This window comes from Rana temporaria, chromosome 6 (genome assembly GCF_905171775.1).
Source record: "Rana temporaria chromosome 6, aRanTem1.1, whole genome shotgun sequence".
Taxonomy (NCBI): domain Eukaryota; kingdom Metazoa; phylum Chordata; class Amphibia; order Anura; family Ranidae; genus Rana; species Rana temporaria.
The window spans coordinates 32,476,960-32,503,955 of NC_053494.1; the positions used below are offsets into that span (position 1 = coordinate 32,476,960).

The 26,996-nt window shown below is 41.9% G+C and overlaps 1 protein-coding gene across 3 annotated transcripts in view; it reads left to right on the forward strand.

The window, feature by feature from the left end:
- LOC120943363 (ankyrin repeat and fibronectin type-III domain-containing protein 1-like) overlaps positions 1-26,996 on the forward strand; it is a 407,577-nt gene that overhangs the window by 275,332 nt on the left and 105,249 nt on the right. For all 3 annotated transcript variants that reach the window (XM_040356610.1, XM_040356611.1, XM_040356612.1), the window contains one exon: positions 13,721-13,849. In XM_040356610.1, coding sequence (XP_040212544.1) covers positions 13,721-13,849 — 129 coding nt within the window. The remainder of the gene's footprint in view (positions 1-13,720; positions 13,850-26,996) is intronic.

A 26,996-nucleotide genomic window follows, 5' to 3' on the forward strand; every position in this document is an offset into this window, starting at 1 on the left:
AGGAATTTGCTAACAGGAGGAAAGAGCAGAATGAGTAGAAGGCTGAGCCCATCAATCTTTCATTCTGTCACAGGTAGAAAAATGACCAGGCCACACGGCTTAAAGTTATATAAATCCAAATTTCAAAGGTCTTTGTTAAAAAAAAAAAAATCATTATAATAAAACCTGGTAATCCCACCATGAAGGTCCATGTTAAATCGGAAGTAAATCCATCCATAAAACCGTTTCATTTCCGGCACGTGCCAGAAATGTAACACTCCCATTGGTTGTGCTCTCAACCAAACTGTCAAACTATCCAATGGCTGGTGTCATAACTGATCACATGTGCAGCATCATGGCAGTTGTAGATTAAACAGAAGCAAAGATGGCAGCTTCCTTGGCTGAAAACGATAGGAGGGTTTACTAACACTTTAAGACCCTTTCTGTTATATGAAGACAACACTGTGGGGCAGATCCACAAAGAAAGTACGCTGGCGTATCTATTGATACGCCGGCGTAATTTCAAAATTCCTGCGTCGTATCTTTGTTTTGAATCCTCAAAACAAGATACGACGGTATCTGGGTTAGATCCGACAGGCGTACGTCTTCATACGCCTTCGGATCTTAGATGCAATTTTTCGACGTTCGCTAGGTGGCGTTCCCGTCGTAATCCGCGTCGAGTATGCAAATGATCTATTTCCGACGATCCACGAACGTACGAGCGGCCGTCGCATTTTTTTACATCGTTTCCGTTCGGCTTTTTCCGGCATATAGTCAAAGCTGCTATCTGGTGGCGTACTCAATGTTAAGGAGGGCCGTCGTTTGGGCGTATTTGAGCGTTTCCATTTCCCATAGAAAGTAATGGAAACGCTCGATTCAAGCGACTTGCGCGACAACGGGCGTTTGCTACGGGCGTTTCGTCGCTTTAATCAATAGAACTTGTCGCCCATGCAGAAGATTAAAAAAATCTACCAACATAGCAACAAGTGATGAAAAGATGATCATTTTTCCTATTGGCTAAAATAAAAAACGTCGAAGTACAAAAACGTCGGACAACGCTGTATGCAAACGCGCAAATAAGCATGAATACGCGCGACAAAACACCGGAAAAAAACGCCCAAAAAAACGACCGACGCTCAGGTGTGAATGCAGCCTAAAGGTGCAGAAATTGAGTCTGAACTGTGGTACTCTAGGGGTGCAGGAATTAGGAGTGACCTGAGCTCACAGGGTACAGGAACTGGGGCTGATCTGAGAGGACTCTCTAACTAGTGTGCATTACTATGTTTGAGGTGTTTGTACTGCTTGGACCTTGATAAATGGGACATACCCAGCTTGTCCTGAAATATTGTATGTTAGTGCAAATAATAAAAGGACATTACTCAATTGTTTCTGTATATTACTATATAAGACATAGCGACTATCAATCAAAGTTGTTGGTTACCTTTATAAAGGTGGGCTTCATCCCACCAAAAAGTCACAGTACACTGCATTGTTTATTTGCTTTTCCTGGCAAGCGTTGAGAGTGCCTCAATAATGCGAGTCCTATGTATTTCAATATATGTAAAGAGCACCTAGGTATTGTTTTTAATTTGACGTACAGTATGCTAGGAGCATCACTTGACATTCTGTATCTTCTCATTTTCTGATTCTTTTGCACTGATCGTTATTACGTAATATACTTATATGGATTTGTCATCCTGAGCCTGAATCTGTTTATCCTTCAGCTGTTATGTGTTATGACAGAAGAATCTATCACAATTGGTGGGTTCATTGATACATAAAGGGAACTCACCTTCTCGAATACTAATGTTTCTAGGATACTGTTAGCCCGTCTCATGCTTCTTTAAACCATCAAGGAGTCCTATAGTACCTTTTTCTAAGAAAAAATAAACAGAAAATTGATCTTTTGCTCCATGTGCAATTCTTGAATGACTATCATAGAAAGCGTTGAATCCCTAGGAGGTCATCGATTTATAAGACACAATCAGTAGGATGTACAATGTACTTTGTTCCAAATTATTGAAAGAATAAATGCAGTTTTTACCCTGTTCTATTACCACTTTAGCCCCAGATTTTGTAGCTAAAGGACCAGGCCCCATTTTTTGCGATTCAGCACTGCGTCGCTTTAACTGACGACGTGGCTCCCAAACAAAATTTACGTCCTTTTTTTTCCCACAAATGGAGCTTTCTTTTGGTGGTATTTGATCACCTCTGCGGTTTTTACTTTTTGCGCTATAAACAAAAATAGAGCAAAATTTTAAAATAAATGCAATATTTTTTACTTTTTGCTATAATAAATATCCCCCAAAAATATATAAAAAAAATGTTTTCCTCAGTTTAGGTCGATACGTATTGTTCTACATATTTTTGGTAAAAAAAAATTGCAATAAGCGTTTATTGATTGGTTTGCACGAAAGTTATAGCATCTACAAAAAAGGAGATTGTTTTATGGCATTTTTATTAATAATCTTTTTTTTTACTAGTTATGGCGGCGATCAGCGATTTTTATCGTGACTGCGACATTATGGCAGACACATTGGACACTTTTGACACTATTTTGGGGCCATTGTCATTTTTTCGGCGAGAAGTGCTATAAAAATGCACTGGTTACTGTGAGAATGACACTGGCAGTGGAGGGGTTAACCTGTAGGGGGCACTGAAGGGGTTAAGTGTTTCCTAGGGAGTGATTTCTACTGTGTGGGGGCGTGGCTTGGTGTGTGACGTCACTGATCGTCGTTCCCTATGACAGGGAACAGACAATCAGTGGCAGTCACACTAGGAAGAGCGGGGAAAGGTTTGTTTACACTTACCTCTCCCCGTTTTTCAGCTCTGTGACCCGATCGCGGGACACCGGTGGCAATCGGGTCCCGCGGGCACGGTCACGGAGCATAGGACCAGGTCGCAAGCTCGCCGCCGGCAGCGCGCTTGCGACCCATGGCTGGGCTCTTAAAGGTGACGTACAGGTACGTGCTTGTGCCCAGCCGTGCCCTTCTGCCAACTTATCGGCGTGAAGGGGGTCCTTAAGCGGTTAACTATTGAATGGGTAAACAGTCAGCTAATAGTCACCAGTTCTACTGATCGACAAAAATTGGAGGATAATGTAAAGAATTATCATCAGATGCAAAAATCTTTATTCTTTTTCCCTCAACATAGAAGGATCTCTAATCTAGCATGGAAGAGGAGAAAGGTAACAGCGCTCTCTGCAGGGACAACCCAATCCATACACCAGGTCCACTCACAGGTGCCGAGGCTCGATGTGTCCCAACACACTCCAGAGTGACAGTAAAACAAAAATACTTACGCGTTTCGGCTACTACTAAGGCTATTGCTGAAACGCATCAGTGTTTTATTGTCACTCTGATGTACCAATAAACGACACTTCAAGGATTACAGTTTTGCCAGCTGTTCTTACTGCCGATCTCTAATCTACATCTCCACACAGTTGATTTCAGTTAATAGAACACTTCCTGGGACCCTTATTATCCAGAAAGTTCTAGTACCCAGGATAGTTCTTCATCTTTTTTTTTGGAGGGAATACCCACCAACGCCCACTAGAATCCAGTCTTCTCCTAGTTTACAAATGGGATGAACTGGCAAGGGACCAGCAGGAGCCGCTGAAAAAGAAAGCAGGCAGAGGGGACAATTCACCTTGATAATTTGGAAGTATTTCATTTGAATCAAGACTGTTCAACTCCTATTGAGGAATAAGTACTTAATAAAGGACAACTGCTCCTTTCAACCAATTGTAGTTTCACATTGACACCACCAGCAGGCCATTTTTTTACGATACGCCACTGCGTTAATTTAACACTAATACAGTGATCAGTGCTACAAAATATGCACTGTCACTGTACTAATTACACTGACTGGGAAGGGGTTAACACCAGGGCTGATCAAAGGGTTAACTGTGTGCCTAGCCAGTGTGTGGGAGGTGCTTTTACTAGCGAAAGTTATGGATCCTGTGCTTTGCAGGAACACAGGATCAATGCCTTCCCTACTGACAGAACGGTGATCTGACTTGTTTACATAGGCAGACCACTGTTCTGTCTCTGTGCTGGATGATCGGCGGGTGTTCTGTCGAGAAGTGCCCCCCTATCGAATAGTGCCTGCGTATGCGCAGGACAGGGCCGCACTCCAGCTGAGTTGCCGATCAGCTGGAGTGATGTGAACAGCTCGCAAGCGCACATCGTAGGGGGTATCTCTCGATGGGAGATACCATTTCATGGGCACAATTGAAACCAATACAAACAGCGCGGGGAGACCGTAGTTCTGTGCCTCGCTGTTGCATGGTGGCTTTACAGTGTGACGATGGTCCGGTTTCCCCGCTGTTTGTATATGTTTAAATTGTGGCTGTGAAATAGTATCTCCCATCGAGAGATACCTCCTACAAAGTTCGCATGCGCCATGGTTACATCAGATCAGCTGATTGGCAAATCAGCAATGGTGCTATGACGTACAAAATATTGTGTTTTTTTTTTTAAATTGTCTGCCTTTTTGTTTATAGCGCAAAAAATAAAAACCACAGAGATGATCAAATACCACCAAAAGAAATCTCTATTTGTGGGGAAAAAAGGATGCCAATTTTGTTTGGGTGCAACGTCGCACGACCGCGCAATTGTCAGTTAAAGCAACGCAGTGCCAAATCACAAAAAATGGCCTTATTGAGGCAAGTTCTAAAGCTTTCCCAACGTTTTGGCAGGGGTTAGGCTTTAACCTGAGGAAAGGCTATTAAGATAAAGTTTTCTTAGAAAACAATTTTGCAGCATGCACAAAAGCCACCCTTTACAGTTTTCTGTGGGTAACACAGCCTTTTCTCTTTGCAGTGGATTCATAATACCCTCTTTCCCCAATAAGTCTTTTGCAGTGAAAAGCAAACATTGAGAACTGCAAGAAACTCGGTTGGAAAGAAATACCTTTAATGAAAGTATTCACCAGCACCCATCATTTAATCCCAGTGGTGCCACGTTGTTTCAGCCAGCTTTTCCCACCGGGTAATTAGACAGTAAAATGTTGTCTGAACTGATGTGCAGGATATAATGGCTGTTCCTCAGCAAGCGGGCTTCTGCCAGAACTAAAAGACACCTAGCAGACTAGTCAAAGTTGAATATGCCTCATAGCTCATTTTCATAGCTTATTTTGACAACCAACTGACATCACAAATCCAAGATAATCATTCAGACTGACAACTTGAAATGAGATCTGAAATCCATACTGAACCTTAGTGATAACCCCCCTCTAATGCAAATGCACTGTAAAGTCCTAAACATATCCCTAGATTTGCTTGGCCATATATCAGAACCATGCTTCATCCATGGGGTATTCTGGAAGAAAACATGGCTTACGTGTTAACTGTACACCGCTATCGTCTTTTTTGTATTTCATTAATTCCAGTAATGCCTGGGAGGTGTCTGTAGATTATTCATACCTGGCAGCACCTACATACCTAGGCCTAGGCTTACCTAGGATGTAAATGAAAAGCATTAAACTGTGAGAAAATCGTATAGCGTTATTAGAAGATATTCTAACTAAAGGCTATGGGTAAGCTAAGGTCTGGCCAACCTCAGCCAAACTGAATTCGGTATGAACCCATGTGAAACTGTCAGGTGGTGGCCAAATCAGCTGCAGATATAGAATTTCATACCCTGGGGTAGTCAGGTCTTGGAGGTGGAGGAGGAGATAAATAAGTATATAACCCAATGTGCACCGCTCCTAACACTAAATCAAATATACCTGTAAATGAATTATTAAATGTCAAAAATAAATCTACATCACACTATATATATATCTCCTAAAAAATAAACCTTGTGCAAGTTCTCAATAATATATAAATAATGTCCAATTTAAAGTGCAAGTGCTCAATGTGTTTATACACAGTCCTTAGTCTCATTTAGAAAAATGGTGATAATAGTTCATAATAATAGCAAGAAAAAATGGTGTGGTGTCTTCATACAGTGTGCACTCTCCCCCACCGGGTGTACCCTCACCTTAAGGGCTTAAAAATAAAGCCTGTAGTATGGTTCCTTAATTTGACCAATTAACTTCTAACACAGATCGCTTATTCCTTCCACCTCTTTCCTCCATATACAAATGCTGATCACAAGGCCATACTCCCTCCTGGGCTTTCAATAATCAACTCATATACATGCAGGGAACAACAGAGGCGTACAATAGTGTAATTCCGGCAAGTAAAACTTTATACAATTCAGGCCTCGTACACACGACCGAGGAACTCGTCGGAAAAGACACATCGTTTTCCTCGACGAGTTCCTTGTTAGGCTTGTCGAGGAACTCGACAAGCTTGCTTTGTGTACACACTGTCAAGACAAAATCTCCTTGTTCTCAAACGCGGTGACGTACAACACATACAACGGCAGGGGAAGTTCGATTCCACTGACACAACCCTTGGGGCTGCTTTTGCTAATCTCATGTTACTACGTGTTAAGTAAAAGTTTGGTAAGAGACGATTTGCATCTTTCAGTCTGTTACAGCTTGAAAAATGTGTTATCTCCATTACAAACGCTACTTTTACCGAAGGTGCGCTCCCGTCTCATACTTTATTCTAAGCATGCGCAGGTTTCTTAGCATACACATGATCGTGTTTCTCGTCGAAAACCAGTTTCCTCGATGAAAAACGTACACCTGACCGGTTTCCTCGGCAAAAAAGCTCTCCCACCAAGTTTCTTGATGGATTCTATAGAGGAAAACGGTCGTGTGTACGAGGCCTCACACTCACATTTGATATGATAAAAAACAGCATTAAAATTGTGTGGATGTATTTGAGGGGGTAAGATCGTCATCTGTATTCAGGATCTGCAGCCCCGGTACACAGCGTTTTTCCCCATTCATTTTCACCACAGAACTTCCTGGAAACCTTCCTCATCAGCCAATCTAGATCCTCCTACCGGTTTTGTCACACATCATGACTTCCTCTGGGTCTTCTCGAGGTAAATAAGTAGCATAAGACTGTTGAAAAATTGGAGTTGTGGGTCTCGGTGTGAGTCCATTATTAGGGTGGTATGGCACCATGGTACCATGGTGGCTTTGTTCCTCCCTTGGGAACTTGTGTATGTTACACAGTGAGGAGATGCATGTCAGGGATAAAAGTGAGCTTGGGCTACAAACTCATAGGCTTCTAGGTAAAGCGTCTGTCACAGTTGTGGTCACATGCATGGATCGGCAAGCCCATAACACCAAGTAACTGTTGTGGGCCTTGCAGCCAAAGTAAAGCCAACTATACACATATATTTTTTTCAAACAGATTCCTTTATCTTTGTTGCACAGTGTGGGTGGATGAATCTCTATTACAAATTGAAAGTTGGCTCCGCCAATTTCCTGCTTGGCTCCCTCCATTGACGATGGCTCAATCAAGGGATGTTGGGTGGGAGGCAGCCGACTGGGCCACCCAACTGAGTGAATTTAGCCTGTTCAAAAGGAACCCGACTAAATTCATATTGTATGGCCAGTATAAGGGATTGTGTACATTGGCATTGCTGACAGACGCTGGTGTGTTCATTTGACAGGCATGCATTCAAACGCAAATCACAGCACAAGACTGTATTTGGTCTGTTTTGCCTTTAAAGAAATCTTATTTCAGTGGAACATCCTTCACCCAGAGAAATGCAACCCAAAGCTTGCCAAACACAGCCTGAGAACCGCCATCCCACTGAAATTAGAATCTGCTAGCAACTTTGCTGTTGTTGCTGCTCTTGCTGCAGTCAATACTAATTGTCAATAGAATCCACACATACATAGTTACACCTGTGGCCTACCAATATCCACTTTAAGTACCCAACTGTACGATGTAAAACTTAACAGGATATGCCAATAATATGACACACACTTCAGGCAGAGCCAACAGAAAGACCAACAGGCCATAATCTGGTAGTTTAACCAGGGACTGATACGCAGGACAGTTGTGCATCAGAAGCTGATTTGATAGGGGCCATCACCACCATATTTCCATGGTGCTTTGTATGAACAGATCAAATACTCACTTTGATGGGTAACTGAACAAAGAGACATGAGCAGTGCAGAGGTGGTTGTGCTGTGACCTCCATATATAACAGAATTCATCCAATCCTTTGCCATGCAACCTGTCCATAGCTGACCTTTGGAAGGACTGATCCTTTTCTCTATGGCAGGGATCTGCAACCTTTTCAGTAAGAGGGCCACATCATCATATTTTACAAAAAGTTGTAAAAATCACTGCATAATAAATTAATGAATATGTTTTTCTGTGATATTTTTGGAATTCTGGATGATATGATTTAGAACACGAGAAAAACAACTCAAGTAAAACAAATAAAAGTCCCCCCTTACATCAGTCTCCCCATCAGAGCCCCCCTTAAATCAGTGTCCCCATCAGAGTCCTCCTCCCCTTACATCAGGGTCTCCATCAAAGCCTCCTTATATGAAGGCCTCCTTCAAAGCCTCCTTACATCAGGATCTCCATTAAAGCCTCCGTACATCAGGGTCTCCATCAAAGCCTCCTTACATCAGGGTCCCCATAAATGCCCCCTAACATCAGGGTCTCTATCAGAGCCTCCCTTACATTTTGGGCCTCATCGGAGTCCTACTTACATCACAATCCCCATCAGCAGAAACCAACTGATCTGGATCCTAAGGTGGGCCATAAACAGTGTAATGAAATTTGCATGATTTCCCCATCAACACTGACAGGGCGGAAGCGGGCGGAGGAAGCTGACTCCACGGGGGGAAGACAGTCATTATTGCTAGTGGCTGTAGCAGCTGCTAGTGATAATTGCAAGTGAATCCTGCAGGCTAGTTGTACCCAAGTTGATTGATCAATATCAACTTGGTACATTCAGCCTGCCCACACAAGATTAAAATCTCGGCTGGTTCCCACTCAACCGGCCGAGATTCGAACTGTCTATGGCCGGCCTTAGTATATGCAAACCAGCGGTGAGCCAGATCTTGCAGCGGCCAAATTTGGCCTGCTGCCCATAGTTTGGAGTCCCTTGCTGTAGGGTTTGGGTGCAATACCTTATTTTGATAAACTGAAACCCCTATAGTAAAACGCTGCCCTCCAATGAATGCTGCTATTGAATCATTACATCACCAACTTTTTTTAAATGTACCTTTTATTAAGGTAAACAACAAAAAAGTGTCCTTTGAGTCCCCAACTTATAGAGAAAACTTATAGAGAAACTTATAGAGAAAATATATACTGTATGTGATACAGACAAATCTAACCTTTCCTTGAGTCCCCTCTACCTACGCTCTACTGTATCTTATTTTTTTAGTAAGACAGGCACCCATTGTTAAAGCATGGACACAATTTACAATCAGTTCAATCTCTTAAATCAGATACTCAAACTTGTATTGACATGCTTCTGTATTTCACGCAGACCTTTTAAAATGATTGCTATTACAAATGTGGGTGGAGTCCAGACAATGGGCAGACAATGTGCTTGTCTAAAATGTGATATGGCTTGTGTTACATGTATATAATTGCCACAAGTTTGGAAAATTGCATGTCTATACTAAATATAAAAATCCAATACAGTTTCAGTTTGGTACAACAAAGTTTCAAATGAAAAACAAAGCATTTGATTCTAACCTTTGTCCTGTCTACATAGGGTGTGTGTGCAAGGTTTCTTGTGTAATTTAAAAACGAACTAAGGTTAACGTATATGAAAACTCAGCCACTAAAATCTTGCATAAGATTTAATCAGTTGATGTCATTTAAAAATGAATTTTCAATATTTAATCTGGAGCTTTCATTATAATACCTGGTGATTCTGCCATAAAGATCCTCGTTTAGAAATTTCCTCTTATAGGGTGACAACACTCTGTCCCCGTCTTCCAATGGTCCTCTTGCTCTGTATTTTATTTATAAAATGGCAGTTTTTTTTTTTTTTTTTGATGCACGGTGCCTTAGCAAACTAAATGTCATTCACTTGGGGTTTTCATCTAATTTAATTACCTTCTTTGTAGAAAATTAATTAATCAAGTTCCATCTTTCAGATTCCGGCTACAATATATAATGCCTTGTACACACGATCGGAATTTCCATCGGGCTAAACTCCGATTCCGTTCAAGCTGTCTTGCATACACACACGGTCACACCAAATTCCGACCATCAAGAACGCGGTGACGTACAACACTACAATGAGCCGAGAAAAATGAAGTTCAATGCTTCCGAGCATGCGTCGACTTGATTCTGAGCATGCGTGTTTTTTGAGTTCCACACAGACGAATGGAATTTCCGAAATTTTTTCCATCGGAAAAAAAGAGAAAATGTTCTCTTTCTAAGTCCGTCGGAACTTCCGAAAGAAAAACTCAGATGGGGCACACACATGGTCGGAATATCCGATGAAAAAATTCCGTCTGACTTTTTTCATTGGAAATTCCGATCGTGTGTACGCGGCATTAGGGTGGCTTTTAACTGAGTGGTGGCAGTATAGAAAATGTGATAAAATATATAAGGGCCAAAGCACCAAAGTACAGTGATGCAGATACTAAAAGGTAGTGATAATAAAAATAACTTTGTGTAAATGTCATGGATGGGAAAGACTATCACATGACTGGAGCAGCTGCTGTGTAAATTGATGTAAATAATTGATAAATAGTAGGGTTGTCCCGATACCACTTTTTTAGGACCGAGTACAAGTACCGATACTTTTTTTCATGTACTCGCCGATACCGAATACTGATACTTTTTTTTAAATGCAGCCTTGTGTCCCCAAATGCAGCCTTGTCCCTAAATTCAGCCATGTCCCTAAATTCAGCCATGTCCCTAAATTCAGCCATGTCCCTAATGCAGCCTTGTGTCCCCTAAGACAAAGCCAAGTCAATCCCCCCCCCTCCCCTGGCCGCTGCCGACATCTAGTTACTATGCGCTGGGGGAACACAGCAGCTGTCATTTGCATTTAAATAGCTGTGTGTTCCCCCGCCGTGCCGTCATGTATAGCCCCTCCCCCTTGCCCGGGCACTTTGATAGACAGGTCACCCGTCCGATGGCAGGCGGCAGCGGCAGCAGCTCTCCTCTCCCCCATACGAGGACTGCTCTGCTCCACTCTCCGCCCCCTCTCCACCCCCTCTCCACCCGCACTCAAAAAAAAAAAAAGTATTCTAACAGGCATCGGGAGTATTTGTGCGAGTACAAGTACTAGCGCAAATACTCGGTATCGGTCCCGATACGATACTAGTATCGGTATCGGGACAACCCTAATAAATAGTAAAGAATAAACCGTGCTAAATGCTACATACAACAAAGTTAATAATGAAACACTAAGTTAGATAATAAAACACAAAAAAACACACTAAAAAACAACAATCACTGGAAAAAGTCCCCAGTGAAAAAAGTGTTTGTGCTGTTGGAACAGTATTGAAGGTCTCATACACAGTGCTGTGACTTGGAATATGGATGAAAAATTCTGTGCTCCGTATGTGCTTAAATAGGGTGCCCCCCTAGTAGATGTGCACTCACCCTTGGGATTGGAACAACTATCGCTAGTTAGGTCAAATGCGTTTGTGGGGCGACCCCTGTAGGTTGGATATGGTAAATAATCCTCATGTGGGTAGATATAATAGAAAAGGCCTTAAAAAGTACAGTGCAAAAAACTTTATTCCAAAAGATTTAAAGAAGGCATTCAACTCACATGTAAGAGTGCCTGATATCCTGGCACCCGGAATGAACAGCAGGTCAATAAGTCATCCGTGAAAACTGCCTGATCAATACATGAAGCCGTAGTATAGAAAATGTGTCAGTTTGAAGCACTGACCTGATAATTAGAAGAGTAAGTGCCACACCAAATGAACAGAGTACAAAAAACTTTGTATAAGCCCAAAGCATTGTACAAGTCCATTGTATGAGTAAGAGTCCATTGTATGAGTCCATTATATGAGTCCATTGTATGAGTAAGAGTCCATTGTATGAGTCCATTATATGAGTCCATTGTATGAGTAAGAGTCCATTGTATGAGTCCAAAGCATTTTACAAGTACATTGTACGAGTAAGAGTCCATTACATGAGCCCAAAGCATTGTACAAGTCAACTGTACGAGTATGAGTCCATTGTACGAGTCCAAAGCATTGTACAAGTCCACTGTATGATTATGAGTCCATTGTACGAGTCCAAAGCATTGCAGAAGTCAATTGTACAAGTGCAAGTCCATTGTATGAGCCCAAAGCAGTGTACAAGTATGAGTCTGTTGTATGAGCCCATAGCATTGATCAAGTCCATTGTACAAGCCCAAAACATACAAAATACTTGTACATCCTCAAATGGGACGGAGGGGCAAACCAACACATGTCAGGGGCATCAGGTGGTCCCCCTTCATCAAGGCTTCGGAAACGCGTTGGACAAAATAGAGGTTAAAGATCTTATATTAAAAGTGGACTGATCTACTTCGTAATGCTTTGTAGACTGTGTATATTTGGTGTTGCACTTCCTTTCTTCTAAATATCCGATGATCTACACCCAAGGCCCTCCTAGAAGACCCTTGTGTGCACAGGAGCAGCTTAACCAGAGCAAGTGTAATAGTTTATGAATAACCAACTACGTACCACCAACTGAAATTCAAGGTCCAGCAGCATTCTCCTATGCCCTTCTCTTGGTCCATAATTCTGTATACTACCTAAATGGTACCAATCCATTTGTTTCCATTTTTCCATCAAATCCATCAAGATTTATCCTATACGAGTCAGGCTGGGATACTGTGGTCTGCAATGTGTGCTGAACAAATTTATTAGTGTTTGTTTTTTAAGCAGCCATATCTTGTTATTAGGCATACAGCCTTAATTTCCATCTTATGTGATTAATTATGTAGACACTGGCAGCCTTCTTGGGTTGTTACAAACTCCGCGTTCTGATGTAGGAACATCGAGCTTATGTTTATGAATACTGACATATAGTAGCAGATGTATCGAACTAAAACAGAAAATTCAACATATTTAGGAGACGAAACCATAAAACTGTAAAATAGGACCAGTTGGCGTTTATTTCTCCTTGCTTTTTTTTCATAGCTAGACCCATGGCAGGAGAGACCGTAGTCGTACCCGTTTCTGATGTGAAGTGGTAAATGTCAGTTGTTCCTCTTGACGTTAAGGTCTTTTTTTCTAGCTCAGATTATTGAATGTGCCGTACAGTATGTGTGTGTGTTTGTGTGTGTGTAATGCTCGCAGCGCTACATCTTTATGCATCTTCCTGGTTACCTCGTACCGTACTCCGCAGCTGAACATAAGCATTATGTTCATGCCCAAAGGAAACAAAAAAAATCTTACTGAGATAACATAATGTGATTTCTCTAGGGTTACTTCAGGCAAAAACTGTTTTCAAACCAGGCTTTGCTCATTTAGTAATTCCAGATCTTCCCCACGAGCAAGTTTACGATGCCGCTTATGCAAGCTATTGTTGTATTTGTGTGTGTGTGTGTGTGTGTTGTTGGGGAATGGACATGGAACTGTGAGTGGTATTTGTTACATATGCCTGCACAGGCACTGCATATCTGCCATGATTCATCTCTCTGCTGCAGTACAGTCTGTGCACATGCACTATAAATAGCCTTGGATACAATGCGGTACAGTGTCATTCTCCAGTATTGCTATTATTTAAATTGAACCAGCATGGCTTAATATTGCATCCTTTGCAGAATTATTTTCTCATTCAGCCGTGGTTGATGGAAGGCGGACACTGCAAATCTGGAGATGAGTTAAGTATTCGGATTGACCAAAGGACTATCTAAACCTTGGCTTTTTTTGTTTGTCCCATTTACAGGTCCCTTGGCGGTCTCTCCAAGTTCACACACAGGTTATCGCTGAAAGAGAAGTCTGAGAAGAGGAATGATGCTGAGTTGGCACCTCTGGAGCAGCCTGTTTTCCGACAGAGATCACTGAGCATTGAATGGTGAGAATTATGGGAGCCAACTACAAGAGGGATTGGTCTTAAATGGGAAGTTTCTGGGGACATAGGAGGCATACAGGAGAATTTTCTGATTTGTTTATCGTATTGTAAAATAAATGATTGTATAGAGTTGTTGTTGTATAACATCAGCAGTAGGGGTGCAGTGTTGTATAAGCCAATAACTTAATCAGAAGTATATGTTGGCTAACCCAATAGATAGAAATTGCAAGCTTTGGAAACATTAGGTTTATTGCAGCATAACATGTTTTGAAAGCTGCATTTTCATTGCATGACGTTATCCAACAAGTTTTATGACTTTAGCTCTGAACTTGTAACTTCATGATGAATTAAAATGAATTCCAGTAGATGAATAAGGATGCTGAATGATAGGAACGAACAGTGGAACAGAGTAGTCATTATCTGAATGTACCCAGATTATACAAAGTTTAACTAAAGTTTTTACATACTCTGACTAAGTAGTAAAAGCATTTTAACACAAGCCCTTATTCATCTCTGTAGCTATAGGTGTTGTGGAAAAATAAATCTTCAAATTTACTATAGCGGCACAGAAATCTTCTTTCTTTGTTATTCTTTTTGCACCGGATTTTTGACAGCCTCCCAGCTCTCCAATGCTTTGTATCTTTGTCTTTGCTGTGATTATTGATCTTTAAATTACTTCACACCACATGCAGATAAAGAGGTCAGGGGTGGCTTGTTTTAAAGCTCTTTCGCTGCCTGTTAAGAATATTTAAATCATTTAATGTCCATAATCTGGGCACAGGTGCGCTTTAATCCCTGAATGACATAAAAATTGGTGTAGTGCCAAGTTTTAGGGCACTGTGCAAGGAAGGTGCATTGGCAAACTCATCAGCATCAATTCAGGAATTATATTGCATGTGCTTTTATTTTATGGCATGCTAATTTTCTCATCAAAATGTTAAAGTCACAGATACAATTTTGCACAGGATTAAGATCTTTATGTTTTTTTCCACATGAAATAGTTATATAAAGGGTCACTAAAGGAAAACATTTGTTTGCCTAAAATTAATGTCTGCAAGGTAGACAGACAGAATAGTGTAATGATTCTGTTAAAAAAACAAGTAAATACCTATTAAATTCCTTCATCTATATCACCTCCGGCATTCTAGTTTCGGTTCTCTCATTCACTTCCTGGTTTGCGGCACTCGTTTATGTAAGAACTACATTTCCCAGTATGAATTGCGGCACGCTCAGTAATTCACACCTCCTTGAAGTCTCTAACACGTAGAGAGCATCCTGCCGCACATATGTAGTTCCCAGGAGGGGGTGAGCACGTTACTGACCACCACAGTAAAGCCTCCCTTCACGGTGGTCAGTAAAATCAGACAAGTGGGAAGTGAACAGAACAGAGGAATGTCTGCAGGTAAAGGATGCTTATTATGAAAAAAATGTTTTCCTTTACAACCCCTTTAAAGTGTATGTTAAAGCAAAACTTTTTTTTTTTATAGGGAAGGTTGGACTATTTTTCATCAGTCGGTATTTTATGTTAGGAATCGCATTTTTATTGCCCCTTCGTATGGCTTCTTTTCCATTACATTAATGGACATTGCATAAACCTGGAGCTGAATAGAATGAGCAACACTTGGTAGTGTGAAATGATATAAATTTGTTTAAGGTGTCAGTTGTACATGCATCGCCCTCTGAAAAACGATCCATGGTGGGATTTGATGTGATATGTCCCCTCATCACCACCTGTTTTAACCCCTAAATACCCACAACACAATGCCGCTGCCGTGAGGGGCGTGTACAGTGTCGCTCTATCAATTGAATATGTTCAATTTGGCAGGCGGCACCCCTGTTTCCAAACATGATAGGGGGGATCCTTTTTGGCATGCACCAATGGAAAGTATTGCAGCCATGGCATGTGTACACCTCTGTATGCTACCGTTGCAGCCTAAGGCCCTGTACACACGACCGGATCTGTCCGCTGGGATTTATCCGCGGATCAGATCCGGTCGTGTGTAGGCCCGAGCGGACATTTTCCAGCGGACATTTGTCCAGCCGATAAAAATTTCTTAGCATGCTAAGAAATCTATCCGCTGGAAACCTGTCCTTCGGACTTATCCGGTCGTCTGTACAGACTCACCAGATATGTCCGTCCGATCCCCATCCCTCGCATGCGTCGAAATGATTTACCTTCCAGGGTCGCGCACGTCGCCCGTCATTGTCGTGGCGAATTGCGCGGCCACGTCACCGCGGATGTTTTCCGCTGGGATTTTGATCTGATGGTGTGTACAGCCATCAGATCAAAATCCGCCATCGGACATATCCGATAAACCTAGCCTGAAGGACTAATCCCCTTCACTCACCTAATTTTTGGTTCCCTTGCTCACTAGATTCTGATAGCTCTTGTAGACTTCAGGGGCAAGATACCCTTGTAACATTACAAGGTGGTAGTTTTACTGGAAATGGCATTCCTCAATCCCCATATATTTATCTTAGCTGCGTCCCCCTGCAGCTGCTTACTTATTTGCAACTCGCACTGAGATCAGCTGTGTCGATGACCTGGGAGAGGTGATATCCCTCACCTGGTCATGTGAAAGTTCTGGGCCCAGCGATGGGCTGCTAGACCCGAGAACCGTCACGGGGGAGTAGGTCTCATGCTCCTTCATCCTTCATACCCAAAAGTGCCAAATGGTGTTGCCAGTTGTGAAAGGGCAAGAAACTAATATAAATAAAGTGATTATATGGTGGTTGGGGTATGCCCTGTCCAGAGAGACAGTGACTTTCCCCTGTAGAGGTAAGGTGACAAGGTCTCTTTACCTAGAGCTAGTGCAGATGGGCATTTACGCGACTGCAGAAACCCCACCTGTATGGGATGAAATTAACACAATTATGCCTTCTACACATGATCGAAATTTCTGATGAAAAAAGTCAGACGGAATTTTTTCATTGGATATTCCGACCATGTGTGGGCCCCATCGGATTTTTTTTTCGTTGGAATTTAGAAATAGAACATGTTTTATTTTTTTCCGATGGAAAAAAAAATCCTATCGGAAATTCCCATCGTCTGTGTGGAACTCCGACGAAGAAAAAAACACGCATGCTCCTAATCAACTCGACGCATGCTCGGAAGCATTTTGGACGGTCGGAATTTGGTCTGACAGTGTGTATGCAAGACAGCTTAACCACTTAAGCCCCGGACCAATATGCTGGCTAAAGACCCAAGGTGTTTTTACAGTTCGGGACTGCGTCGCTTTAACAGACAATTGCGCGGTCGAGCGACGTGGCTCCCAAACAAAATTGGCATCCTTTTTTCCCCACAAATAGAGCTTTCTTTTGGTGGTGGTATTTGATCACATCTGCGGTTTTTAGTTTTTAAACAAAAATAGAGCGACAATTTTGAAAAAAATGCAATATTTTTTACTTTTTGCTATAATAAATATCCCCCAAAAACATATATCATTTTTTTTTTCCCTCAGTTTAGGCCGATACGTATTCTTCTACCTATTTTTGGTAAAAAAAATCGTAATAATCGTTTATCGGTTGGTTTGCGCAAAATTTATAGCATTTACAAAATAGGGGATAGTTTTATTGCATTTTAATTTTTTTAATTTTTTTTACTACTAATGGCGGCGATCAGCGATTTTTTTCGTGACTGCGACATTATGGCGGACACTTTGGACAATTTTGACACATTTTTGGGACCATTGTCATTTTCACAGCAAAAAATGCATTTAAATTGCATTGTTTATTGTGAAAATGACAGTTGCAGTTTGGGAGTTAACCACAGGTGGCGCTGTAGGAGTTAGTGTTCACTGTGTGAGTGTTTACAACTGTAGGGGGGTGTGGCTGTAGGTGTGACGTCATCGATCGTGTCTCCCCTATAAAGGGGATGACGCGATCGATACGCCGCCACAGTGAAGCACGGGGAAGCCGTGTTTACACACGGCTCTCCCCGTTCTTGAGGTCCGGGGACCGATCGCCGCACTCGAGCGGCGATCGGGTCCGCGGTCCCGGAACTTCGGCCTGGGTCGCGGGAGCGCGCCGCGGGCGCGCGCCCGCGACCCACGGCTGGGTACAAGTACAGGACGTATATATACGTGCTTGTGCCCAGCCGTGCCATTCTGCCGACGTATATGTGCAGGATGCAGTCCTTAAGTGGTTAAACGGAATTCCGACAGAAAGTTCCATTGGATTTTATCCCATCAGAAATTCCGATCGTGTGTACAGGGTACCTCTTCCCACCTTGGCATTGGTCTACGACCAGTGGTGCGTTTACTCAGTGGGTGACAGGATCAGGGGGTACTTCTACTGCCTAAGGTAAATTCCTTAGCAGGATACTACTTCAGCAGTTGATAAATAATATATTAAATGCACTTTGACAAGCATTTCTATTTACCTGATGGTAAAATGCAATGACTGTAAAAGTATTATTCCATGATCAGTGTAATTATTTAGTTTTAGGTTCTCATATATTTAGCTCATGGTATTGCTAGTTTCTGAGCAATGCGTGGATTTTTGACCGATGGATTTCCCCACAGACGATTGTTTTTTTCTATCGGTTTTTAACCATACGAAAATTTTAAAACAGGTTCTATTTTTTTTCACCGATGGGAAAAAAACTGATGGGGCCCACACACGATTGGTTCGTCCGAAGAAAATGATCCATCGGTCCGTTTTCATCAGACGAACCGTTAGTGTGTACAGGGCTTAAGGCCTCTTTCACACGGGACGGTTAAAGCTACACAGTGCCAAATTGTAAAAAGTCCTCTGGTCAGGAAGAGGCTAAAAAAAAATCTGGGGCTGAAGTGCTTAAATAATACAGTTAATGATTTACTAATACATATCGTACATGGCTGCATGTGTTTATTTTTTTTTTTACAGCTGTAAGAAAATGTGTCTTTATAATGACTTTGAATAAGCCTGGTATTGATATGGATCACTATTCCCACAATCCCAAGTGTTTTGCAAGCGTGGTTGGTTTTGCTGTGGCTCCTTGTTTGCAGGGATTGCATAATTGCCCGGATTGGCATGTGCACTATAGGAAAAGACAATGCAATAATTGTAATTAGGTCTTATCCCAGCGTATGTTTCTCACAGCTTACATCTTTGTCATAGCTGCCAAATTCCTCTCAGCTAGGTATTACACCCCGAGGGTCCAAATTCTGGCATCCGTATAAAATTCATAAAATAATGTTTCATGCTTCTCTGGCACAGACATGTGTTTACTGTGGTCACAAAATAAGTAAAATGCCCAATTGTGTAAATTCTATACGTAGCCATAATGTAGCTCCCCCACAGCGAGGACTGCTGATCAGCCTGGGAATATATAACACATGCCGTATCCCAGGCTTCTTTGGCTTGGGTTCTCTCTTAAAACGAAATCCCTGGTATGGCAATTTTTTACATAGTTATATTGGTCCAGCTTGGATCATTGTAAGTATGTATGTATAATATCAAACAACAAAAGCACTCTTGTGCATAAGTATGATAACCCGGCAAAGATAGGAATGGTAGTCCACTTCACAAGAGGTATTGCTTCAAGCTGTGCTGCCCTCTAGGACTATATTACTCTATGCATGTATAATACCTGTGGGATCTCCCTAGAAGCTGAAAATCACTGTGGTAGTCACCAGGGCCGCTGATAGAAATCATGGGGCCCCGTACAGCCTACGTGATGGGGCCCCCTTTAGCCCCACCCCTGGTCCCTTCTTCAGCCCCCTGGCTGCGCCCCTGGTCTCTCCCCAGACCCCGCCTTAAAACAAAGTGCATGTAATTGTGGCGATCAGCAACTTGATGGTGGGACATGGCAATGCCATAATGTGCTGCAGACAGTGCCATCCATGCCAATTCCATAACACATGTGTGGTCTGCAGAGACAGTGCTACCCATGCTGCCAATGCCAGAAACACATGTGTTGCCTAAAGAGACAGTGCCACCCATACTGCCAATGCCATTGCAATTGCTTGTTGGTGAAATTTTTTTTTTTTATTATTGTTCTGCATTCTTTTATCCTAGATTGCCCTGCCCCCCCCTGCTGGCTGGGCCCGGTACAACAGGGCCAGTTGTACTGGCTTATCAGCAGCCCTGGTAGTCACCACTATTACTATGATTGCTACTAGCTTGCAGGTCCCATGCTAAGTGGCTTCCCTTCTGCTTACTGATCACTGGAGGTCACCATCTCGCAGGGCTGGGACAAGGGGTGGGCAGAAGGGGAAGTTACCTGGACACTGTGGTATCATGTGAGGTGGGGGGGGGGCACCACAAGGAGATTGAAAGGGTAGGGAATTTGTGTTGGGGGGCAGCAGGGGTAAGAATTGTTTTAAGAGAGGAAATTTGGGGGTAGGGGGTGATTGGGGTGCCAGGAAAGGTATTTTGGGGGAATTTGTGTTGAGGGGCAGCAGGGGTAAGAATTGTTTTAAGAGAGGAAATTTGGGGGTAGTGGGTTATTGGGGTGCTAGGAAAGGTATTTTGGGGGAATTTGTGTTGAGGGGCAGCAGGGGGTAAGAATTGTTCTAGGAGAGGAAATTTGGTGGTGGTTGGGGTGCTAGGAAAGGTGATTTGGGGGAATTTGTGTTGGGAGGGGATGAGGGAGGAAGATTTATGCTGGGGGGGGGGGGATTTGAGGTGTTTGTGCTAGAGAAGGTGATATGGTAGAAGGGATTGATGCTAGGAGGGGAAATTGTTTATTTATTTATGGGGGGGGGAATTTTGGGGATAGAGGAATTGTACTAGGAGGAGTGATTTTTTTGTGGGGGGAGAGGATTTTTACTGGGGGATTTGAAGAAAGGGAGAATTTTAGCTGGGAAAGGGGGGGGGGGGCAAATGTTTGTGCTGGGAGGGGGTAATTTAGTTTAGTTTATAAAATTTGTTTTGTTTTGATTTGTTATTTACATAAACGTGTTAAGTTAAATTCATTTAACTCATTTTCGTAATTAGTTTCATTTATTCAACTTCGAATCAATTAAAATGTTTCAAATTCCATTGAAATTCGAATCTAATTCCATTTGTATGGCATTCTAATCGAATTCCATTCTAAAGCAAATTCATTCTATTCAAAATTTTTAATTTTTGAAGATTGATTTTTACTTTCTATTCCATTATATTCTATTGTTTTTTTTCTATTCTATTATTTTGTTTTCTATTCTTATTTTATTGTGTAAAGTGTGAAAGTGTCTGCGCTGTGGGAAACCTGGACTGGGAAAGTGGCAAGGGGGGGGGGTGAGTGAGCGGAAGACCGTAGGTCAGTGAAATAATAAATATATAGACACAGTAAATGTGACCCACAATGAAAAGGAAATGGGTGTGGTCTGGCCTAAAAGGTATGGCGAGAAACACAGAGAAGCCTTATCACTAATAAGTGAATAATTCAAACAAATGAACTTTTGGGGTGAATGGAGAAAATCAACATATAAAATGAGCAAGACTCAAATAAAAGTGATAGAATCTGATAAACAATGGTGAAAAAAACAAATCAAAAAAAAAAAAAAAAAAAAAAAAAAAAAAAAAACAAACAAAAATAGGGATTGACTGATAAGTAGGTAAGTGATTGAGTGTAAGAAATACCAAACTCCAATGGGTCGTGGTGTGTGATCAGGTAGGTCCACACAACGTGCACCCTTCACCAGTAGTGAATCAAATGGCTTACCTCTCTACTCACATATAAACTCAGGTCAGTCACTGTGCCAGCTGGTTATTGAATGTATATTTGCTTGTTACAGTCTCGGTGCATACATGTAAAGACAGCGATATAGATGTTGTTGCTTTGACTTCTTGCAAACAACAAGGAGACAAAATTCCCACAATCAGGGGTGGCTAATAGTCCACTTACACAACTTACAATGATGTATAAGGGGCGTGTGCCTATCTCCACGAGCGCCGAACTCGTATCCCAATCTTCCTGCTACTGCCAGTTTCCTCTCAGCATCGAATGGAGCCGTCCGCTCGTGATGAGACAAATAGGCAGAGATGGAAGAAGAGAGGGGGGCACATCGCGTGAGCCAGGCAAAATAAGTTTATTAAAACAAGTATAAAGAATAAAAGACTCACATAGGGCAGTCTAAAGGCAGTTCCGTAGCTACGAGCGCCGCGCTCGTCCACTGTCCGTCAGGTGCTGCTCCTGGTGTGTACTCTGTATTTTTGGGAATACAGAGTACACACCAGGAGCAGCACCTGACGGACAGTGGACGAGCGCGGCGCTCGTAGCTACGGAACTGCCTTTAGACTGCCCTATGTGAGTCTTTTATTCTTTATACTTGTTTTAATAAACTTATTTTGCCTGGCTCACGCGATGTGCCCCCCTCTCTTCTTCCATCTCTGCCTATTTGTCTCATCACGAGCGGACGGCTCCATTCGATGCTGAGAGGAAACTGGCAGTAGCAGGAAGATTGGGATACGAGTTCGGCGCTCGTGGAGATAGGCACACGCCCCTTATACATCATTGTAAGTTGTGTAAGTGGACTATTAGCCACCCCTGATTGTGGGAATTTTGTCTCCTTGTTGTTTGCAAGAAGTCAAAGCAACAACATCTATATCGCTGTCTTTACATGTATGCACCGAGACTGTAACAAGCAAATATACATTCAATAACCAGCTGGCACAGTGACTGACCTGAGTTTATATGTGAGTAGAGAGGTAAGCCATTTGATTCACTACTGGTGAAGGGTGCACGTTGTGTGGACCTACCTGATCACACACCACGACCCATTGGAGTTTGGTATTTCTTACACTCAATCACTTACCTACTTATCAGTCAATCCCTATTGTTTGGTTTTTTTTTTTTTTTTTGATTTGTTTTTTTCACCATTGTTTATCAGATTCTATCACTTTTATTTGAGTCTTGCTCATTTTATATGTTGATTTTCTCCATTCACCCCAAAAGTTCATTTGTTTGAATTATTCACTTATTAGTGATAAGGCTTCTCTGTGTTTCTCGCCATACCTTTTAGGCCAGACCACACCCATTTCCTTTTCATTGTGGGTCACATTTACTGTGTCTATATATTTATTATTTCACTGACCTACGGTCTTCCGCTCACTCACCCCCCCCCCCCTTGCCACTTTCCCAGTCCAGGTTTCCCACAGCGCAGACACTTTCACACTTTACACATTATATTTTCTCTGTCTTGAGAGGACAACACCCCTGTTGTTTGCTGCAGTACCCACATCCATTCACCCCATTGTCACCCATCCGGCCCACTCTCCTTCAACCATATCCTACACAGCGCAGGAGTCCACCCAATACTATTCTTATTTTATTGCTTTATTTTCAATTCTATTTTATTCTGTTCTTTTATTTTATATTCTATTTTGTTCTATTTTACTCTATTCTTTTATTTTATATTCTATCCTTTTTTCTATTCTTTTATTTTATATTCTGATCCGTTTTACTTAATTATATTCTATACTTTTCTATTCTATTCTTTTCTATTCTATCCCTTTTTTTTACATTTGATTCTAATCTCTTCGGAAATTTGAATGTGATTCGAAAAACTATTCAAATTCGATTAGAAAACTATTCAAATTTGATTCGTAAACTATTCTAATTCAAATTTTGTCAGAAATTTTAATTTTTTTTTTGGATTAATTAAAATCCGAAATTCCGAATAACTAAAAAATTGTCAGAATTTCAGTTCGGAACAAAACAAACTGAACCGCACATGTCTATAAAACATTGAATCACAATTTAAACAAGACCCTGATACCATATGTTCTAGAACTGACTACAAAATGTTAAAAATATTGGACCAATTAGAAAAGGAGGGGGGAATCGAGGATAGCCCCAATGAGATGTATTGTTGGCTTATATTTACCTATGTATATTGTTACAGTATTCCATAATAAGATCCAAGGCCCTGATGAAGCGTGACTGCCCAAAAAAAACGTTGGCCTGAAAAAAACAGTTCTTAAAGGCTAATTTCACCTTTGATCATCTTTTTTTCTAAATCCCAGTCCCACTATCTACCAATATGGCATTAATGTACTTATTTTGCTAAAATAAATCCGCTTTCCGTTAATTCTACACATGCTTACCTCACTCTCTTCATAGCTGTTTAAAAACTCTGCTCCATTACTTATGCCTTACTTCCTGGACAGACTGTAGGTCATGGCACAGAAAGGAGTTGACCAGATGATCTCATTAGCACACACCCTGCATCGTCTACCCTCAGCTGGTCAACTCTTTCCTGTGTCATGACCTAAAGTCTGACCAGGAAGTAAGGCAGAAGTAATGGAGCAGTTTGTTTAAACAGCTATGAAGAGAGTGAGGCAAGCTTGTGTAGAATTAATGGGAAGCTGTTTTGTTTTTGCAAAATAAGTACATTAATGCCATATTGGTACATAGGGGAGCTGGAATTTAGAAGAAAAAAAATAGGGTGAACAAAGGTGTACCTTTAATGCCAGAAAATGTACTATCTTGGATGGCCAACTTATGTGGATGTTTTTAAATTTCTTTCTTAATATTTGTGATATTTCTAATAAAATGTTATATTTTTATAAATACATAGTCTGTGTTCTGCCTGTATTATACCCAAGGAGGTATACACAAAGTGCCACATAATCTCTATGGGCCAGATTCACATAGATTTGTGTTACGCTGCGGCGGCGTAACGTATCCCATTTACGTTACACCGCCGCAAGTTTACAGCGTAAGTGCTTGATTCACAAAGCACTTGCCTGTAAACTTGCGGCGGCGTAGCTTAAATCCGCCCGGCGCAAGCCCGCCTAATTCAAATGGGGCGGGGACCATTTAAATTAGGCGCGTTCCTGTGCCGAACGTACTGCGCATGCGCGTCCCTAAAATTACCTGACGTGCATTGCGCTAAATGACATCATTGGTTTTGACGGTAACGTAAATGGCGTCCAGCGCCATTCACGGATGACTTACGCAAACGACGTGAAATTTCAAATTTCGACGTGTGAACGACGGCCATACTTAACATTGGCTAGGCCACCTAGAGGGCACCCTTAGTTTTACGCCACGTATCTCTATGGAAACAACGTAAATTTAGAGCGACGGGTAAAGCGTACGTTCGTGAATTCGTTTTAACTAGTCATTTGCATATTCTACGCCAACCGCAATGGAATCGCCACCTAGTGGCCGGCCTAGAATTGCAGCCTGTCGGATCTTTGTGAGATCTATGCGTAACCTGATTCTATGAATCAGGCGCATAGTTACGACGGGCGGATCTCAGAGATACGACGGCGTATCAGGAGATACACCTTCGTATCTCTTTTGTGAATCAGGCCCTATATTCTTCTATGAAAAATGTTAGGGATGGTATCTCCTAAAGGTTGAGATTTAATAACACTTCGCCCCCACATACAAAATTATGTTTAAATATGGTATATGCATAGTAACATTGGTTCAAGCTCGATAAAAAAATAAAAAATAAATCAATATCTGCAATTCTTTAGTAATAAAAACTGCAAATTTTAAAATATTACAAATTATTATGGGATGACTTAATATGATATTTTAGTCATTGGATTTACATATTCCTTAAACAATAAAATAAATATAATAAAATAATGTAAATAAAATACAATGTCTGTTCTGGATAAAAATGTAGTTCATTCTATAAAATTACACGTTATTGGAGATATTTGTATTCTTTTGGTACATGGCCAACTGATTGTGTTCTTTCTATTAAAAAGTGCCAGTGTGTAGCACATTTCCCAGGCTGGCCTCCTCCGATCTCTTTCTCTAATGACTCTGGAGTCTCTTTGCTTTCTGAAGAAATGCTATCTGGGAGTTGTTGTACGAGCGGCTCTGGATCTTGGATGGGGACCATGTTCCTGTGGACTGCGGTGTGTGTGTGAAAGTACTTTGTGGTGGGCTCGCAAGCCAAGAGGCGAACGCAAAAATCTGGCCCGAGACTCGCAGAGGGTGGGATGGCGTTGGGGCTGGAAGACAGATAAACAGTAGGGCTTTTCCCCCCACCCATTCTGGGAAACTTATGTGGGGGCTGTGGTGGGGGGAATTAAAGAAGCCTGTCAAGTTTGTGGTTACTCTTCCCGGTGCCTTGCTAATGTCGTACTGGGATTCTGTTTAAAAAAAGAAAAATTGAAATCCTGTTTACCAATGTCATTAGAGCTCCTCTAAGATGCAGGATGTTAATGCAAAAATCATATTCCACGGTTCCCTTATTAGATCTGATTTGATTGAGTGCTAGACTTAATATACGGCTTTATCAGCGTGTACCCACCACCTGCATACAGTCTAGACAGCCTGCTGTGCTGGAAACGAAACCCGTAAGGACTCTTTCACACTGTCAGCAATGCCTACCACCATCTAAAAAGCGATCCACGGTGCCTGATGGGCGATCCTGCTGCCTCCTAATGTCTGTTTTTGTTTTGTTTTTTAATACTATGGGGGATTTTGTATTAAAAAAGCTCGCTCCCATCGTCCAACTCTGCAAGGCAAGTTATAGTTGCCACAATCAGAGGCGTAACCAGAACCTTCAAGGCCCCAGTGCGAGACACCATGACCCCCCGGCTGGGGACTTTTCTTCTGAGCCTAGTGGCGGAACACCAGGGCTCGGTCACAAGTACTACCTTTGCGACCCTGGTAGTTCCTCTACTGGTGTCAGTCGTTTTTTTTTTGTTATTTTATGTGTTTTTTTATTATTATTTTTCTGTGCGAATCCAATGTGGCTGAACTCGCACTGCTCAGACATCGCATGTGATCAGCACCTGCGGTGCGGGTGCGAATCACATGCAATGTCAGAGATTGCACTAGTATGAACCCAGGCTGAGACAAAGAAAGAAGATTGAGCACATAGTCCTCAATTTCCTTCTCTGCAACCTCAGCTGCACAGAATTAATGGACAGGCATAGCCTCCCGTTCATTCACAAACTGAAGCATAGTAAACACAGTTTAAGGCTGGGTTCACATATGTGTGGATTAGATACGGTTTTTATCACATCCAATTCCCATGACATGCGAGTGTGAGCGGCTCTCAATGGAGCTGGTTTCCACATGTCCGGGGCGGCCGCAGTGCGAATTCCAAAAGGGCCCTGTGCGTTTTTGGGTCAGTTCAGGTGCGAATTCAGGCAAAAATTTGTATCCCAATTGCACCCGAACCGGTGAACAGGAACGCACCGGACTTCAAGCTGTTAACCGCGGCTGCATACATGTGAACCTGGCCTCAGTGATTGGTACTGATTA